General features: G+C 38.1%; 1 protein-coding gene across 2 annotated transcripts in view; it reads right to left on the bottom strand.

The window, feature by feature from the left end:
* TAB2 (TGF-beta activated kinase 1 (MAP3K7) binding protein 2) overlaps nt 1-19,239 on the bottom strand; it is a 66,033-nt gene that overhangs the window by 26,745 nt on the left and 20,049 nt on the right. For both annotated transcript variants that reach the window (XM_032873150.1, XM_032873151.1), the window contains exon 3: nt 8,341-9,841. In XM_032873150.1, coding sequence (XP_032729041.1) covers nt 8,341-9,841 — 1,501 coding nt within the window. The remainder of the gene's footprint in view (nt 1-8,340; nt 9,842-19,239) is intronic.

Below are 19,239 nucleotides of genomic sequence, written 5' to 3'. Positions count from 1 at the left end.
ACTGATTTTTTCTTTTTTTTTTTTTTTAAAGATTTTATTTATTTAACACAGAGAGAGAGAGAGAGAGCGCACAAGTAGAGCGGCAGACAGAGGGAGAGAGAGAGAAGCAGGCTCTCCATTGAGCAGGGAGCCCGATGCAGGGCTTGATCCCAGGACCCTGTGATCATGACCTGAGCTGAAGGCAGCCGCTTAACTGACTGCGCCACTCAGGTGCCCCTCAACTGATTTTCTATGAGGGTGCCAAAACCATTCAGTGAGGAAAGAAAAGTCTTTTCAACAGATGGTGTTGGGATATCTGGATAAGCCACATGTGAAAGAATGAACTTAGGCCCTTACCTCATACTAGTATATAGAAATTAACTCAAAATACATCAAAGATCAAAATATGAGCATTAAAACTATAAAACTCTTGGGAGAAAACATAGGAGTAATTCTCATGACCTCTGATTTGGCAACTGATTCTTAGATATGACACCGAAAACATGAGCAATGAAAGGAGAAAAAGCAAAATAAATAAGTTGGACTGTAGTTAAATTAAAAACTTTTGTGCTGCAAAGAGCACTATTAAGAAAATAGAAAGACGGGGGCGCCTGGGTGGCTCAGTGGGTTAAGCCGCTGCCTTCGGCTCAGGTCATGATCTCGGAGTCCTGGGATCGAGCCCCGCATCGGGCTCTCTGCTCAGCAGGGAGCCTGCTTCCTCCTCTCTCTCTGCCTGCCTCTCTGCCTGCTTGTGATCTATCAAATAAATAAATAAAATCTTTAAAAAAAAAAAAAAAAAAGAAAATAGACGGGATGCCTGGCTGGCTCAGTTGGTAGAGCATGCAACTCTTGATTGCGGGGGTGGTAAGTTCAAGCCCTATGTTGGGTGTAGAGCTTACTTAAAAAAAGGAAAAAAAAGAAAATTCACAGAATAGGAAAAAATAATTACAAATCATATAAGAGACTTACATTTAGAAAGCACAAAGAATTCACCTAAGTCAGTAAAAAAAAAAAGGCAAATTACCCAATTTAAATGGGCGCACAGGTATAAATAGGTATTTCTCCAAAGAAAACAGACAAATGGCCAATAAACACCGCAGTAACCTTCAATGTCATTAGCCATCAGAGAAATGCAACTCAAAACCACAAGGAGATACGACTTTGCAGTTACTGGGATGGCAATATTCAAAGTCAAACTATGGCAAATATTGTTGACGATGCAGAGAAATCAAAATCCTCATATACAGCTGGTGGAATCTGCCAAATGGTGCAGTCACTTTGGAAAACAGTCTGGCAGTTCCTCAGTGGTTAAACAGAGAATTACCATGTGAATCAGGAATCCCACTCCCAGTATATGTCCAAGAGATATAAAAACAAATGTCCACAAAAAAGTGTACATGAATGTTTACAGCAGCATTATTTGTAATAGCCCAAAGATGGAAACAGCCAAATGTCCATCAACTGATGAACGAACAAACAAAAGTGCCGTGTCTCTCTCTACACTAGTGCATTATTTGGCTATAAAAAGGAATGAAGTACTAACACATGCTACAACATGGATGAACTTCTAAAACATCATGCTAGGTGAAAAAAGCCAGTCACAGAAAACTATGTATTATATAATTTCATTTATATGAAGTATCCAGAAGATGTAAATCTAGAAGTAGATGAGTGGCTGCTTAGGACTAGGGCTGGAGGTAATGAGACAGGCAGGTGATGGCTAAAGGGTGTGCAGTTTCTTCCTGAGGGGAGAAGAATGTTTAACATTGGTTGTTGTTTCTGGTGGCATGTAAGCGACTATACCAAAAATCACTGATTTGTACACTGTAAGTAAGTGAACTTCATGGGATTAACTCTATTTTAATAAAGCTATTAAAATAATAACTAAACCTTTTAACTGACTGAGCCACCGAGGTACCCCATGACTAAACTTTTTAAGGAAGAATGAGATAGATTTGTACATGCCAAAACAATGACCTTAAGATGTTAAGCAAAAACTGTGTTGTCTCTCTCTACATTATATATACCAAAGGGTATGTACAGATGATAAAATCCTGCATATGTGTATTCATGTATACACACCACATATGGATAGTGTATCCCCATTACAGATGGGGTGTGTGTGCGCCTGTGATTATGAAGCCAAGGAGGATAAAGATGGCTAACGGAGGTTACCATTGAGAGTTAAGCGCTGGGAGGGCTGGTGGAAGGATTAAGGTAGGGGCTGAAAGAAGACCCATTTTTATTCTAACTTCCTTTTTTAGGGGGTTGAAATTTCTTTTATCATATGTGTATGTTGCATAATACTTTTTAAAAAGGTCAGTTTAATATAGGAAATAACTTGCTAGAGGAGTGTAGTGTTCTTCAGCTATGCAAGCATGTACAGAATGGATTCATACTTACTGGGGACCTTGTAGGATTAAGGTGTTGGATAAGCAAATGGATTAGATAACCTTTGAAGAATCTGAGATGAATTTTAAAGTCTATTCCAACCCTGAGATTTATTTCAAATTTAAAAAGGTAGTTAGTCTTGAGATTGGGAAGAAACTATGAAAATTCTATACAGGTTGATGTCAATTAAGCTTCACTTTGATTTAATTACTTAACATAATCTCAAGGTCAACACAGTAAGTCAAAAAAAGCATTTCTAATCAGTAGGCGCATAAAATAAAGGCAAAAGGCAAAATAAAAAATCTGAACTAACTGAAGTTATATCTCCACTTGGAAAGAATACTTAGCTCTCTCAATTTTTGTCATGATTAAGCATTTTTATTAAATCTTATTAAACAGAAAGGTGTTGTGATTTGGAGAGAAGCACTGATAAAAAAGAAAATGACAAGGAATACGAAATACAAAGTCCAAGAAGCTCATTTTCACATCGTAAGTTTTCTTATTTGTTTTTCTATTTTAGGTTCAAAGTCAAGGCTACTGCTTAACAATATGACAGGACTATAAATACAACTGGAAGGAGAGTACTGAAGTATCATTAAAAATGTTTATGACCTTACATATGTAACTTTTAACACCGCACAGACGGATTTCTGTAAAGTAACAGAGAGAAGTCATGTTTGGGCAGCAGCGGTAGTTTCTAAGAGCTTCTAGCATAGAAAGCAGGCCTTTTCCCTGGCCAGGAAAACTGGTTTGAATGAGTGAAGCATTTGTTCTCCACATCACAGCAGTTGCCAGTGTTACTAAGAGCGTACTTCTATGAACAGAAAACACGAGAAAGCCTCAGAATACAGTGAATAATCAGGTATTTACTGGTACTTTCAGAAGTTAGGTAGAGTCAGGTAGTATAACTGAAGGGGGGTAAATGGAGCCATTTGGCCACAAAGTAATCTTACTGCTGCTGAACAATTTTTGCTTCAATCTTTGTTCTTCTTAGCAGGTAAAATAAGAGTCTTCTTCATATCCATAGACTATGAAATGGAACTTCTCTCAAACCTGAATTTGTCTTTTCTATTGGGCAATCATTTGTGTCTCTGGTTCCTGTGGTAGTTTAAAGACTCAAGTGCAATTTATTTCCTTTAGCAGTGGCAGTGGGAGATTTGGTGGAGAAATAAGTAGGATTGTGGTAGAAGTTTCATTAATTTACATCTTTTTCTTCTGCTCATTCTATAGCAGAGGGCATATCCAACAATGCATCTTTTTAAAACATAAATTCTCATTTTTGAAATGTTTTATTGTAGATTTAAAATGTTATATGAAATACAAATGAAAAAAAAAATGCATTTTGTTTACCAAATGTATCTATGTGTTTGTTCCCTCCTCAGTCTGAGAAAAATATTTTCCTATGACTCTAGTACCTGGCTCAGCTTCTTTTCCTACTTGGAAACAGTATGTTCCAGGAACTATAGAAAGATCAATTTCACTGCAGGAGGAAGAGAGATTGCCTTTCTCTTTATTGCCAACCCCACAGAAATCAGATTTGAGGAAAGATGCTTGCTTAAAGATCAGTATTCTCTGGTAGTATGGTAGTGAGCGCTACAGGAATGGCAGAGCATCATGTACATGTAAGGTAACATCATAAAAGATGCATTTTTGGGGCACCTGGGTGGCTGAGTGGGTTAAGCCTCTGCCTTCAGCTCGGGTCATGATCCCAGGGTCCTGGGATTGAGCCCCACATCGGGCTCTCTGCTCAGTGGGGAGCCTGCTTCCCACACCTCCCCACCCCCCGCCGTCTGCCTCTGTCTACTTGTGATTTCTCTTGTTATCAAATAAATAAAATCTTTAAAAAAAAATGATGTATTTTCAGAAAAGAACAATCCTTTGATACTAATAGAACCGAGTCAAAAAAACCCCACTCAATCAAAACTTTGTCACTGGATATGCATAAATCTGGGTCAACAACAGTAGTTCCATACGAAACAGAAGGAAACGAGATGGAAGGCTGCAGAACAGTATCTCCCCAATACGGTGTGCACGCACGGAGAAAATACAAGGGTGCATGGCCACACGGATGTTATGAAATTCAGAATTTCACACGTAGATATGTTTAAAGAAAGTGAGCATGGTTGTTTAAATGTTCTGAAGGCTGTTAGTGAAGAGAAGTAATCTGAGTGGCAGATTCTGAGGAACCCTGCTATTTGCTATTTGGGTAGACTTTGAGCTCTCAGACCAGAGCCTGCACTCATCAGCAATTTTTTTAATCTTTTTTTTTTTTTTTTTTTTTTTTAACCTTTAGATGCCTTTAGAAGGTGTTCCCTATACCACTCCAGGGTATTTATTTTTCAAATTGTTTTCCTAATTACAACCGTATGTTGTGATTTCTTTCCCTATAGCTGCCTGTTTTTGTTTTACTTTTCATTGAGTGATCTTTTAGCTTCACACTTCTTAAACTGGGGTACATGTGGTCCCCACAATGATGTACCAGGGGTGACGTGAAGCTACAAGACAAACTTGAACTATCTTTCCAGAGGGTTTATTTTGAAAATGTGGAAAAGAAGCATCTTTCCAGAGGGTTTATTTTGAAAATGTGGGAAGATATTACAATGCCGTTGACTCTGTTACTTGTCCTTTGGCAAGGTTCTTACTTACCCAGTATGTTCATAAATTAAATAAATAAGAGAGAAGATAATTCAGAGTGGGCTCCATGCTCAGTATGGAGGCCAATGTGGGGCTCGATCTTGTGACCCTGAGATCATGACCTGAGTCAAAATCAAGATCTGGACGCTTAACTGACTGAGTCATGCAGGTGGCCCCTGTTCCTAAGTGTTTTAATCTGAAAATAGGAATAGTACTAGTGTCTACTTTATACTTGGTTGTGAGAAATGAATGGGCATTCAGAAAACTTCCTGGCACATAGTAAACTTTTAGCAGGTATTAGCTATTGTGTCTTAATATTATTCATCCCCCCCCCAAGCAAATATAAGCAAGGAAGGAGACAGGAAATGCTGGGTGGAGATTAAGATAGGAAGATCAAAGATAATCTCACGGAAAGGGTGAAGGTGACATTTGAGTAAAGATCTGAAGGGGGATAAGCATGGATTCTGGGAGAAGAGAATTTGAGACATAGAAAACAGCCAAATATGAAGAGCCTAAGGCATGCCTACCATGTTTAAGGAATGCCAACAGGGCCGGAACAGTGAGTGAAGTGGTAAGCAGAAGGAAAAGAGATGAGGGATGGGTAGTAGGTCATGTAAGGCTTCATAGCTTTTACTCTGAATGAAACAGCCATCATCTGCAGAGGAGTGAGATAATCTCATTCATGTTTTTTAACAGTCTCTCTGGCTGCTGAGTTGAAAAAAGACCACAAGGAAGAAAGAGTGAAAGCAGGTAGGCTACTGCAATAATCCATTTGAGAGATGATGGTAGCTCAGATCTAATGGTGACATGGGGTGGTGGTAAGAAGAGAGAAAACTTCTGATACACCTTAAAGGTTAGAGTTGACATATTTTACTGTCAAATTAAACGTGAAATATGAAAGAAAGAAGGAGTCAAGGGTGTTTTTGAAGTATCTGGCCTAAGCACTAAAAAATTTAAGTTGCCACTAACTGAGATGGGAGGACTGATCACAGGAGGAGTAAGCTGGTGGAATGTCAGAAGGTACTGCAGATACAGAAATTTCGAGATGCCTAGTAAACATTCAAATGGAGATATTAAATAGTTAAAGCAACTGGCTTGAAATTCGGGGAATAAGTTCAGGTTAGAGTTACAACTTTGGGAACCACTAGCACATGATATTTATTTTTATTATTTTAAAAAGATTTTATTTATCTAGAGAGAGAGGGAGTGTGCGCACATGCCAACAGGGGAGGGATAGAGGAAGAGAGAGAATCTCTAGGTAGACTGCGCTGAGCACGGAGTCCAACATGGGGTTTGATCCCATGACCCTGAGATCACAACCTGAGCAGAAATCAAGAGTGGGATGCTTAACTGAGCCATCCAGGTGCTCCAGCATTAGCACATAATATTTAGAATCATGATACTGAATGAGATCACCTAGGGAATGGTACAGACAGAAAAGAGAAAGGCCTAAGGATTAAGCTTTAAGGTTTTGAGCTCGTTTCTTCGAGAAGTGGAAGGATAAAGAGGTAAGAGATGAGGGAGGGAGAATCAGCGAAGAATAAGAAGAGCGGTGGAAATTCTACAGTAGTATCCTGGAAGTTGAATGAACAAAATGTTTCACAGTGAAGAGGGTGCTTGACTGGTAAATGCTGCTGATACATACATCAAGGAAGTTGAGGGCTGAAAGGAGACCATGGATTTTGTAACAATGCTGTCACTCATGATCTTGACAGCATTCTGGGTGACTATAGTGGGTAAAATCCTGCCTGGAGTAGATTCAAAAGACAATGAGAGAACAAGTTTAAGGAGGTAACAAGTTTAAGCAACACTTTATATTCACACTCTAGTTAAATGTGATGATGTCGATTTCAGTGGAATTTCAGTGGAAAATTCTCTTTATCAAATTATCTTCACACAACAATTTATTCTCCATTTAAGAAACAGCAAGTATCTAAATACAGGAAAGCTGCTATTTTGATGGAAGGAGAGAAAGAGAAGAGGACTGTGGGAGAACAGGAATTAAATATCAGGAAAATTAATAATGGTGTATTAAAATTCATGTACTGGCTGAAACTAAACAAAAATGCATCCAGTTTTAGCACAATTTCTAGTGCAATCAGAATCACCCATGGACCTTTAAAACACACCTGCATACCTAGACTTCATCATTCAAAGATTCTAACTGAGCAAGTCTAGGATGAGCCTTGGGCATCCTTACTGAAAAGCTCCACAGGTGTTTTATGAAACCTGAAAGCATCACAGCCCAGCATGAGTTGAGAATCACAAGAATACAGTAGTTTAAAACACAAAATAAGCCCAAACAATTAGGCTCCTCTGAGAAGCTCAGCAGTAAAACCACTATTTTTAGAAGATTTTAAAAGGACAAGTGGTACTAGTGGTTGTATGGGGCTGCATGTTGCAAAGGGGTGATAACCTAGTATTTTCCAACCTACAATACTTGGAACAACTCACTGGGATCCAAAAATGACCACGATATGTTGTTGCTCTAAAGGACTCCCAGCTAATCTACAAAACTGCATAGTCAAGAAAACACACAATGAACCACCACTTTCTTATCTGAAGGAGTTTAATGGTTTCCTACTGAAGATGAAGTAACTTAAGGAATCAAATAAAATATATAAGACAGAAATTGTCTCTACTTGAATTAAGTGATATAATTTAGTATTATGTCAATATCAACTAGCTTATTTCAGAAAAGGATTATCAAGTGAGATAGACTCACCAATGTTTTTATCCATGGTTCCAAATAAAAAGAAAGGCTGCTTTAGTTGATGTTTAAAGGAGGCTGAAAGAAACACATACTGCAAACAGAATTCAAAATCTCTCTTAAAGGTAAATTATTCTAGGACTTGCAAGAAGTTAGATTTTGATATAAAATAAGACTAACAATATTATATTAGAAAAATGAAAGTACTGGAAGAATAGAGAAATCGCCTGGTCAAAGCAGGCAGATTTACTGACTATCCAAGGCCCCTAAATCTCTTACTAAAATGTGTTTTTATGAATTTTTATCTGTAGAAATTTTCAAGGCAAGTCAACACCACCATAGAGAAGAGAATTCACTGAAAAGCAAGTCTTAAAATATTAAGAAAGTAAGCAAACCAGGGTGGATTATGCTGCAGATGTGATAACCTTATCCTTCAAACTTTAAGTTATACGGCAGTAAAAATGAAATTCACAATTTGTCCGAATACTCTCAGAGGTTTTGAAAGTAGTGTGATTTGACACTTACAAAAGATGAACTAATAACCCTGATAGTCATTTCCACACGTGAAATCAAACAGACACCAAAAAGCCCAGCATGGAACGTGACCCCACCTTCAGCATCATTACCTTGAGTGTAGGCAGCATCATCAGATCCCATACTCAACTTCCGTGCTTCACTTATTCTATCCACATGTGCTAAAGCAGGGTCCGTGAGGTGCTGCATATTCTCTGTTTCTACATAATGATCAGGATGGTTTAGAAGATTTGTAAGTTCAAAGGTAGGGGACACCACCCCCGGTGAAACTGCAGGGGGTTTATTAGGAGAAACTGTAATTTTGAAAGTATATTTTGTATTGGGTTGAGTGACCACGACTCGAGGAGAAGTTGCAGAGTTACTGCCTATTGCTCGACTTTTGGGAGGGTGGTGATGAATAAAGGCAGGACCCATGCTCACTTGCCCAGACATATTCCTGGAGGCAGCAGATGCTCCAGAGTTTGTGGATATGAAGAGAGTGGGCTGGTTCCGCATGATCTGTTCATCTCCTGGGGCAGCATTAGCTGAAATATAGACCTTGGGTTGACTACGGGACATCATCTCATCAGTATTTGGGGGACTGGCAGCTATGTAAACAGTGGGTTGATTTCTATTTAAGGTCTGGCTGTTGACTGAAGACGAACTGCTGGAGGCTCGAGGTCCAGAAGAACGCAATTTTGAAGAGCTGTTTCTTTGTGGGGGTTCAAGTTTGATTTCGATCTGGTTTTTTCGAGGTCCTGTTGAAATATTCTGAATGTTATATTGGCTATGGGCAGAAGACTGTGAGCTACCAGATGAATGAATTGTTGGTGGCTGTGGAGTAGTAGGTGAGCTGATAGGCATGTAGACATGAGAGGTCTGGTGGCCTTGCTGGTTTGGCTGCTGGGCTGAGGTATGTGACATAGGATTCGATGCAGGGTAAGTAGTCCAGGGACCAGGTTGTGAAGGTTGATAGGCTTGTTGAGGGTTCAGAGGATTAAACTGAGATACCCAGCCAGAATGCTGTTGCGTCTGTCGAGTTGTACCACTAGGAGTTGTAATGTAAGGCCTAATATAGATAGAATTTCCCTGTGGACTGTTAAGTACAGGTGGAGGTACACCATGTATGTGCAAAGATGTGGGAGTGTTACGACCAGTCTGGATATTTGGGGCTAAAGTTACCATAATGGGATTAAATCTGGGAGTTTGTTGAGAAAGGTTAGATGTTCCTTTGCTGCCTAACTGAAATCCAAGATGTGGTGCTGAATTTGAAGCACCAGATGTACTAGACATTCCAAAAACATTAAAGCCTTGAGGAACTTGAGCTGGTGCTGTCTGTGGCTCCTGTTGAAAGAGTTCATTATTGGGCTGACCACCTTGAAGCTGTCCATCACTAATGCTGTGCGTTAGAGTCCTGCTTCCATTCATTCTAGTTCCTTCTCTTCCATGGTGGTAAACATTCTGTGACTGCAAGTCCAAGTTGAGAGAAGTCATGTGATTTCGTAGGCCAGAAATTCCAGAGTCATCCGAGAAATTCAAGTCTCCTTCACCATAAAGATACCTTGTACTCTCCTGAGAGAGAACGGCACAGCAAGCATCCAGGTTATTATTATTCTATAAAACAAAATAAAAAGTTTTATGTTAAGAACCAGAAGGTAAAGCTTACACTCTCACCACTACTAAAATATTACGTGATTAACAAGTGATACAATTCTAACAGACCTCTGAACCTTTTGAGAAGAACTATTTTTTTGTGTAAATGCTTGAATTACAAATCGTCACTACTAACATGATGGAAAAGCTCTCTAACTAGCAATAGCTGACAGCAAACCAAGTTACTGTTCCTAATGTTTTAGGAGCTTTTTTACAGTAAAATGGATTCATGCAAATATAGTAAAATTATAACATAATTAAAAACACGATTTGAATGCTGAGCAAAATACAACCATTCAAGTATCATATTCATTAGGCATATAATACTATGTAATTAAATGTTTTGCACATTCAAGTGCTATATGAGTTGTCTTAAACTAATGACTGTCTAAAAAATTATACGTGTAGGGAGTGCCTGGGTGGCTCAGTCAGTTAAGCCTCTGACTCTTGATTTCAGCTCAGGGCATAATCTCAGGATTGTGAGATCAGGCCCTGTGTCAGGCACCATGCTCAGCACAGCGTCTGCTTAGGATTCTCTCTCCCTCTCCTGCTCTTCCCCCTGTTCACAAACACGCTCTCCAAATGAATAAATAAGCTCTTTCAAAAATTATATTATGCAGTATATCAACAGAAAAAGTCCTAAAATAACACAACAAAGTCATCTCAATTCCTTAATGCTTCCTTTTAACTTGTGTAAAAAAATTTCCCACACATATGAAATAGAAACTCAAGGTAGCACGTAGAGCAACTGAACTCTTACCCCTGCCTTTAGAGAGCACTATACAAATCTACTCCACAGAAATGAAAACAAAACCAAAAAAGCACCCAGATTATTTCTAAAGAATCCTCAAGACACTGACCAATCACTACTCATAACTCATACATAAAAATATTTACTGAGCACCTAAAATATGCACAGTACTCCGAGACTGTGGAAAACTCAATAATGACATACAAAACCAAAATTTTCCCTAGAAGAGACTTGCAACTCAATTAGAGAGACAAACCATGGATTTATGAAAAAGTAACATTATTAAAACAAGACAATGTGCCAATAGTAAGTGGTTTTTAAGTTCAACAGAGAGTTGGTATTGCAGACGACTGTACAGAGAAATGGGTTAGTAATGGGGGCTTAGTCTGATGGGCTTCATATGTAGTATATGCAGGACTTGCATAGGAAAAAAAGAATTCCTGGGGAAGGAAAAGGCATGAGTGACGACAGATATTGGTGTGGTATCTAATTCTAGACAATATCTATTCTAAACAAGGTTAACTACAAAAGACTTAAAGATTTGTACTGGAGATTTGGTGGAACAAATATGAAGAAAAATAGATTGGGATTAAATACAGGCATACCTCCTTTTATTGTGCTTTGCAGATACTGTTGTTTTTTACAAATTTAAAGTCTGTGGCAACCCTGTATTGAGCGAATTTATCGGCACCATTTTTCCAATAGCATTTGCTAACTTCATGTCTCTGTGCCACATTTTGGTTAACTGTTGGAATATTTCAAACTGTATCATTACTATTGTATTTGTTAGGGTAATCCCTGATCCACTGATTTTTTTTTTTTTTTTTATGATTTACTTGTTTTTTAGAGAGAGAGAGAGAGAGTGCATGTGGGAGCATGTGGGGTTGGGGGAGGGGCAGAGGGAGAGAAAGAGCATCTCAAGCAGGCTCTGTGCTGAGTGCAGAGCTCAACCCAGGACTTGATCCCACAACTCCTGAGATCATAATCTGAGCTGAAACCGAAAAGCTGGATGCTCAACAGACTAAGGCATCTAGGCATTGAATCCAGTGATTTTTGATGTTACTACTCTAATTGTTTTGGGGTGCTATGAACCATACCCATGTGACATGGTGAAGTTCACTTGTAAATGTGTGTGTTCTGACTGTTCCACTGACTGTTTCTCTCTTTCCCTCTCCTTGGATTTCCCTATTCTCTGTGACACAGGACTAAACTTAGTAATTTAGGACTAAACTTAGTAAACATGGTGCCAAACAGCAAAGTTGTAAATGCAAAGGATTTTAAGTTCTTCAAAGAAATTAAAAGTGCTACTCCAGTGAGCACATGAATGGTAAGAAACCAAAACTGTCTTATCACTGATATGAGAAAGTTTTAGTGGTCTGGATAGGACAGCAAAACAGTTTCCCCATTCCCTTAAGCCAAAGCCTAATCCAAAGCAAGGCTCTAACCTCTCTTCAATGCTGTGAAGGCTGAGACAGGTGAGGGAGCTGCAGAAGAGAAGGCTAAAGCTAGCAGAGGTTGGTTCATGAGGTTTAAAGAGAGAAGCCGTCTCCATAACATCAAGTGCAGGGTGAAGCAGCAGGGGCTGATATGGAAGCAGCAGCAAGTTCTCCACAAGATCCAGCTGAGAGAATGAATGACAGGGGCTACACTAAACAACCAATCTTCAATGTAGATGAAACAGCCTTATATTGGAAAAAGATTCCGTCTATGACTTTCATAACTATAGAGGAGAAGTCAATGCCTGGCTTCAAAGGACAGGCTCACTCTCTTGCTAGAAGGTAATGCAGCTGGAGACTAAGTTGAAGCCAATGCTCATTTACTATTCCAAAGACCACAGGGCCCTTAACGATAATGCTGAATCCACTGTTTTTGCTCTATAAAGGGAACAACAAAGGCTGGATGACAGCACATCTGTTTGCAACATGATCCACTGAATATTTTAAGCCCATTGTTAAGAACTACTACTCAGAAAAAAGATTCCTTTCAAAATATTATTGCTTACTGACAATGCACCTGGTCACCCAAGGAGCTCTGATGGAGATGGACAATGAGATTTACGTTGTTTTCACGCCTGCTAATACAATTTCCATTCTACAGTCCATGGATCAAGGGGTCATTAGACTTTCAGCTTTATTATTTAAGAAATATACTTTGTAAGATTATAGCTGCCACAAACAGTGATTCCTGTGATAGATCCAAGCAAAGTAAACTGAAAACCTTGAGAGCATTTGATTCATGGGAAGAGGTCAAAGTAGCAACATTAACAGAAGTGAGGAAGACGCTGATTCCAACCCTCATGGATGACTTTGAGGGGTTCAAGACTCTATTGCAGGAAGTAACTGCAGATGTGGTGGAAAGCGCAAGAGAATTAGAAGTGGAGCCTTAAGACAGGACTGAGTTGTGTAATCTTATGACAGAACTTCAACGAGTGAGGAGTTACTTCTAATGAATGAAAAAAAGTGGTCCTTTTTGAGATGGAATCTACCTCTGAAGATGCTGTGAAGATTGTTGAAACGACAACAAAGGATTCAGAATATTACATAAACTTAGTTGAGAAAGCAGTGGCAGGATTTGACTGATTCCCATCTAGAAAGAAGTTTTTTCTCCTGTGGGTAAAATGCCATCAAACAGCACAGCATGCTATAGAGAAACTGTTTGTGAAAGAGGCAACTGATTTAGCAAATTTCACTGTTGTCTTATTTTAAGAAACTGCCACAGCCACCCTGACAGCAACTACCACCCTCATCAGTCAGCAGCCGTCAACAAGGAGGCAAGACTCTCCACCAGAAAGAAGAGTGCTACTCACTGAAAGCTCAGATGATGGTTAGCATTTTTTAAATAAAATATGCTTTAATTAAGGTATGTTCATTGTCTTTTTAGACATAATGCTACTGCACGGTAAACAGACTATAGTATAGTGTAAACATAATTTTTATATGTACGGGAAACCAAAAAATTTGCTTGACTTGCTTTGTTATGACATTTGCTTTGTTGTGGTGGTCTGGAACCAAACCCACAATATTTCCAAGGTATGCTATAATTAAGAATTTTGATAAATGAGTCACACTAAAGTCTGGACTCTGATATAGGCAATGGGGAGAGCCACTGACTATGAATGAATGGAGAAGTGAAGACACAAGAGTAGTGTGGGTAGGTAGTCTGTTGATAATCGAGATGAATAGGAGAGGGAAAATTTATTGACAAGACCACTACTGGAAGATGTGAAATAATGACTGTTTGACAGTGGACACAAATTATGAAAGACTACAAATAAGCAATTAATAACAATTTGGCTAGAAGAGAGAAAATGACTTCAAAGAGGACTGGAAGATTAGAAGCCTGACAGAAAGAGGTCAATTTTAGACATAAAAAAGATGAATAACCAAGTTAAAATGTCTATAGGTGGTTTGAAAGAAGATAAAATCTAATTAAAGGAAACTGAACTACAAAAGGCATCCTGAGGTACAGTTTAGAAATGATGGTCCACAGTTTGAATGGTAATGCCAAAACAAAGTTAGTGAGCAAGGTTTGACTTTTTTTCCTCCCAACTTAACAGTTCAAATCTCTCATTCTACAAAAATTCTTTTACCCTATTCCTAACTCTGAATAGATAGATATTAGTTTTTCAAATAAAGTTTAAAACTTCACCACAATCTTTATCAACCAATTACTGTCATTATAGTTAGATCTCATCTTTTGCCAAACATAATTGGTGCTTTTTGCTTCAAGCAAAATTGCTATTCCTGTAAATTCTCCCCACTAAACCAAAGCTTACAAAGACCCCATCTTCTCATCTCTTCTCTACCTACATCCCCAAAGTAAAATGTGTATTGTCTACTTAATCCAATCCCACACTTCCTTTTTGAAAGTGGATACTCATTATTTACAAAGTCTTCCTTCTTAATTCTGAGTTCTCAAAAATCCCTTCAATCCTTTATCAAATCCGATTATTCAACATGTTCTAGTCCCAGTAATATGCTAGTAACTCAGACGCCCTTAGGTTTCTTAAGACATCATTTTCTTATTAGCAAAATACTGGTAAGTAGTATACGTACAGGGATTTTATAAAGCCACAATAGGATAAAAGAAAATGTACTTTTAACTAAATTCATTTAAAAAATTTTAAACATATTAAAAAATAAAGGGTAAATATGATAAACTCATCTATATTCATCCAGCTTTAACAATATCAACATATGGCAAATCTTTTTTCATCTAATAGATGTGCCCCAGCTTCTCCCCCGACCAAGCTAGATCAAGTCTCTGACATTATTTCACTCTTATCTGTAAATAGAGAGAGAGACAGACAGCGAGAGGGAACACAAGCAGGGGCAGTGGGAGAGGGAGAAGCAACCTTCCTGCTGAGCAGGGAGCCCAATGCACGTCTTGATCCCAGGACCCCGGGATCATGACCTGAGATGAAGGCAGACGTTTAACGACCGAGCCACCCAGGCGTCCCCAGTATGTATCTTTTAAAAATAGGGACCTATAAAAACATAACCACAATGACAATATCATACCTTAAAATATTCAATACTTAATGTTACTTAAAAAACTCAATGCTTAATATCTAAATAGTGTTGAAATCCCGATTTGTGTCATAAACGTCTTTTTAGTTAGTCTGATTAAAAAACTCAATGCTTAATATCTAAATAGTGTTGAAATCCCGATTTGTGTCATAAACGTCTTTTTAGTTAGTCTGAATGAGGATCTAAAGAAGGTCCACATATTTAATTTGGCTGATATGCTTCCTAAATTTCTAATAATAATTAATCTTCTCCTCTTCTAAAAACTTTCTAGTCATTTGTTTGTTGAAAAACTTGATCATTTCTGCAGGAGAATTTTCCATCTAGACGGGATGGGTGCACTCTATGGTGTCAAGTTCTGCTATATATACTTCATGGTGAACCTAGTTGTAACTCTATGTATAAGCAGGTGCATGTGCAAATTTTTGGCAAGACTCTTTATTGGGTCTGTTTCTTACTGTATCACACAGGGAAATAAAATACTGTCCTTTTGTGATCTTAAAGCCGCCTGGCAGATACTGATTTTATCAGCCTAATCCAGCTAATGATTTCTAGCAGTTACTGACAATCCCTGTTTAGAATCTTTATCTCATTCAGGGTTGCAAAATGGTGATACTGGTGATATGCTAATTGTAAGATTGTTCTTCATGTATCAGCTGCAGTTCTTCCTCAGAGAACTTGTTCTCTTCAACTATTTAGTACTCTTTGCACAGAAGAAACAGGATAAGTAAATTCTCTGTCTACTGGTTTTTAGAATAATGAATCGATGCCCTCAGCAACGTCTAAAGGTTACTAAGATTTATTTTCAGTATCGTCATAAACTTCAGTATGTTTGATGTCCTGATGTGCATCAATTTTTTTTACGATTTTATTTGAGAGTGTGAGCGAGAGCGAGTGAGAGAGAGAGAGCGCGCATGCACAAGTAGGGAGGGGGCAGAAGGAGAAGCAGATTGCCCACTGAGCAGGGAGCCAAAGGCAGATACTTAACCTTGAGTGAGACACCCAGGTGCTCTGATGTGATGTGTATCAACTGATTGCAGTCATTGTATCCTACCTTTAGGCTAGTGGGAATGATTTCATGTTGGCTCATGTGTACATGGCATGAACCTAGTAGTCTTTCGTAGCTTCTTTGTTTTCTGATATGACAAGAAGTCCAAAATCATCTTGTATACACCCCAGTTACCTTCAGTGAGACTTCCTTTAAGTGTAACAAAAGGCGTGGGATGAGTTTCCAAAAGGTTGAAAATCATTGCTTTTTTGTATATATGCAAACCTGCATTTATTCTTTTCAAAGTTACAAAAGGTCTGACTCATTATTTCCAGTTCCTCTTTCATTTTCCCTAAGCTTCTTGCACAGAGACGGAGATTACAGACAGTATCAAAATATCTATGAACGTCCTTCTCTAACTCTGATTCATTCACTCCCTCAACCAATTTACTGAACTTCTATGAGGCGAGTAGAAAGGAATACAACTGCTGCGGAGGATCTCATGGTCTAGTAGAGGACATTAATGTGTTCACAAATAAATATAATATAGAATGACAAGTGTTTTAATAAGAATTTGGATAAGGACTATGGTTGGAGGTCATCTGAAAAGTCTTCAACTAAGGATATGGTACTTAAATACTAAGTATTACAAATACTGAATGAACGCAACTATTGCATTGCTTTGAAAGAGCATATTTTAAACTTATAAATTCAATTGTCACTTTAAAAGAATTGAAAAATTCAGTTAAAAAAAGGAAAAAAAATCAGTGTCAAGTATGCAATATTTTTACACTACTCTAAGATTTAATTATCAAATAGAAACAAAATTTAAAGATATGGGTAACACCTGCTGATATTATTGCCATCTTAGAGAATCCACAGCACAAGGAAATGCTATAAGTAGCTCCAAACAGACGGATCTGAGCAGTAAATAAAGTCAAGAAGAGAAAAGATAGATAACTTCTGTTCTCTTAAGAAGCAAGTATACAAAGTGGCAGCATAGCATGATCCTTTGATGACTAATTTCTTATATCTTCTTTACCATGTTTTTTTTTTTCATCTAGTAAAGCTCTGAACCAGTATTTATAGGGCGGCTCTCCCAAGAGAAAGGACAGAAGCCCACCCAATTGAGAAAGGGATAGCAGCTCCCCAAAGAAAAGGCTGTCACCAAATAAGAGATGTTTAGAAATACATTTACAGGTAGCTAAATGTAACTTTACTTTAAAAGTATCTCCCCAAATTTGGAAAGATGTATGTCCTAGCCATATTCCCAGAGGAGCCTTCCCCATTCCTTTCTTTAACATTTCTTGTTATATCAGCTGAAACCCACATTACTTGGATGCCCAGAATGATTACCAACTCAATTTAGAAGAATGTGGTCTCACAGGTAATTTACAAGCAAAACAGATTTCATTTTGGTTATCACTAGATACTGGGAAGCATGCCCTAAGGAAGTTTGTCCTTGTAAAACCAGCTAAACAGGGTAAAAGTGTTATTACCAGGGGACCAAAAGAAATTAAAAATCATTTCTTTTCTTTTTTTGGTAAAATTGAATACAAGCTTACTTATTACATTTAAAAAAGCGGTAATTCATGTATACAGATCAAAACAATAGAGAAAGATATATGTTGAGATGTCTCACTTCTACTTCCATCCCCATCTGGCCTGTTCCCTCTTGCTCTTTTATTAATTCTGTTTTTAATCCTTCCGGTATTTCTTTATGGTAACAAGGGCAAATATACATATGTCTATATATTCCCCTATCCTCATTTATTTTTATTTTTAAAAGATTTTATTTCAAAGAGAGAGAGAGAGCCTGTGTGCGTGTGCATACGTGAGGGGCTGTGCAGAGGGAGAGGGAGAAGCAGACTCCTCACTGAGCATGGAGCCCCTTGTGAGGCTTGATCCCAGGACCCTGAGATCGGGACCTGAGGCGAATGTAGACCCTTAACTGACTGAGTCACCCAGGCACACCCCATCCTCCTTTACACATACTATCCTGCATTCTGTTTTAATACACCCTGAAAACCATACTGTAGCATTCTTTATTTTTTTGAAAATATTTTCAAAATATTCTACAAAATGCTCCCAGTTAAGGTTCTTCAAAATCTCTACAGCTGTACTACTGGGAAAGTGTTCTGGACAGTTCTTTCGTATCAAGTCTTATAACATTTTATTGAAGAACCTATATTATTTTTCTATTTTTCAATGACTCACTGAACTCTCTCGGTATGATGTTATTTTATTATAACATAAAAAGTTAGAAAAGTTAGAAAGAGGTACCTGGGTTCTACAGGGAAACACCTCTTCCCCAGACCCTCCTCCCGCACCATCTCTGCTCCTCTGCATACTTTAACTTCTGACTCTACTCTTACTACTTTTTTTCCCCCAACTTTTCATTTTTTCCTTTTACATACTCTATCAACTAATGTGGACTACTGATTCATTCACCAAATATTTATTATAGGTCTTCTACTACTATTATTATTACTAGTAATGGCTGCTAACATTTATCGAGCACTCATGAATCAGGTATCCTACCAGCTGTTTTACCTGCATCATCATAATTAATTCACTGTGGAGTTTTTTATTCCCACTACACAGGTGAGAAAAATGAGGGTAGAGAGGTTAATTAATTACTGTTAGTAACTGTTAAAACTTGAACACAAGTCTGCTTATCACCAAAACATACACTATTTACTATTTACTTTTAAATTTTATTTTTACTTATTTATTTCTCCCCAATTTTACTAAGGTATGATTGAAAAATAAAAATGGTATATATTTAGGCTGTACATCTGATTTTTTTTTACAAGTAAATACAATATTATGATTTAATATACATTATGAAATGATCACCACAATCAAGTTACTCAAAGCACCCACCACTTCACAGCTTCCCCCACCCCCATGTGTTTCTTCAGTGATGGTGAGAACACTTAAGATCCACTTTTTGTGAATTTCAAGGACACAATACAGTATTATTAACTCAAAACATGCTCTTAAACACTATACTATAGAAAAAGCCAGGCGTGTTCAGAGAATTCCAATCAGTTGAAGACGTCTGCAGCATGGGGTGTGAAGAGGAAGGACG

Source organism: Lontra canadensis, unplaced genomic scaffold, assembly GCF_010015895.1.
Source record: "Lontra canadensis isolate GAN:19392208 unplaced genomic scaffold, GSC_riverotter_1.0 scaffold47, whole genome shotgun sequence".
In the NCBI taxonomy this organism is placed as follows: domain Eukaryota; kingdom Metazoa; phylum Chordata; class Mammalia; order Carnivora; family Mustelidae; genus Lontra; species Lontra canadensis.
Note: the sequence above shows the minus strand (reverse complement) of the source record. Positions and strands in the feature narration are given on the sequence as shown.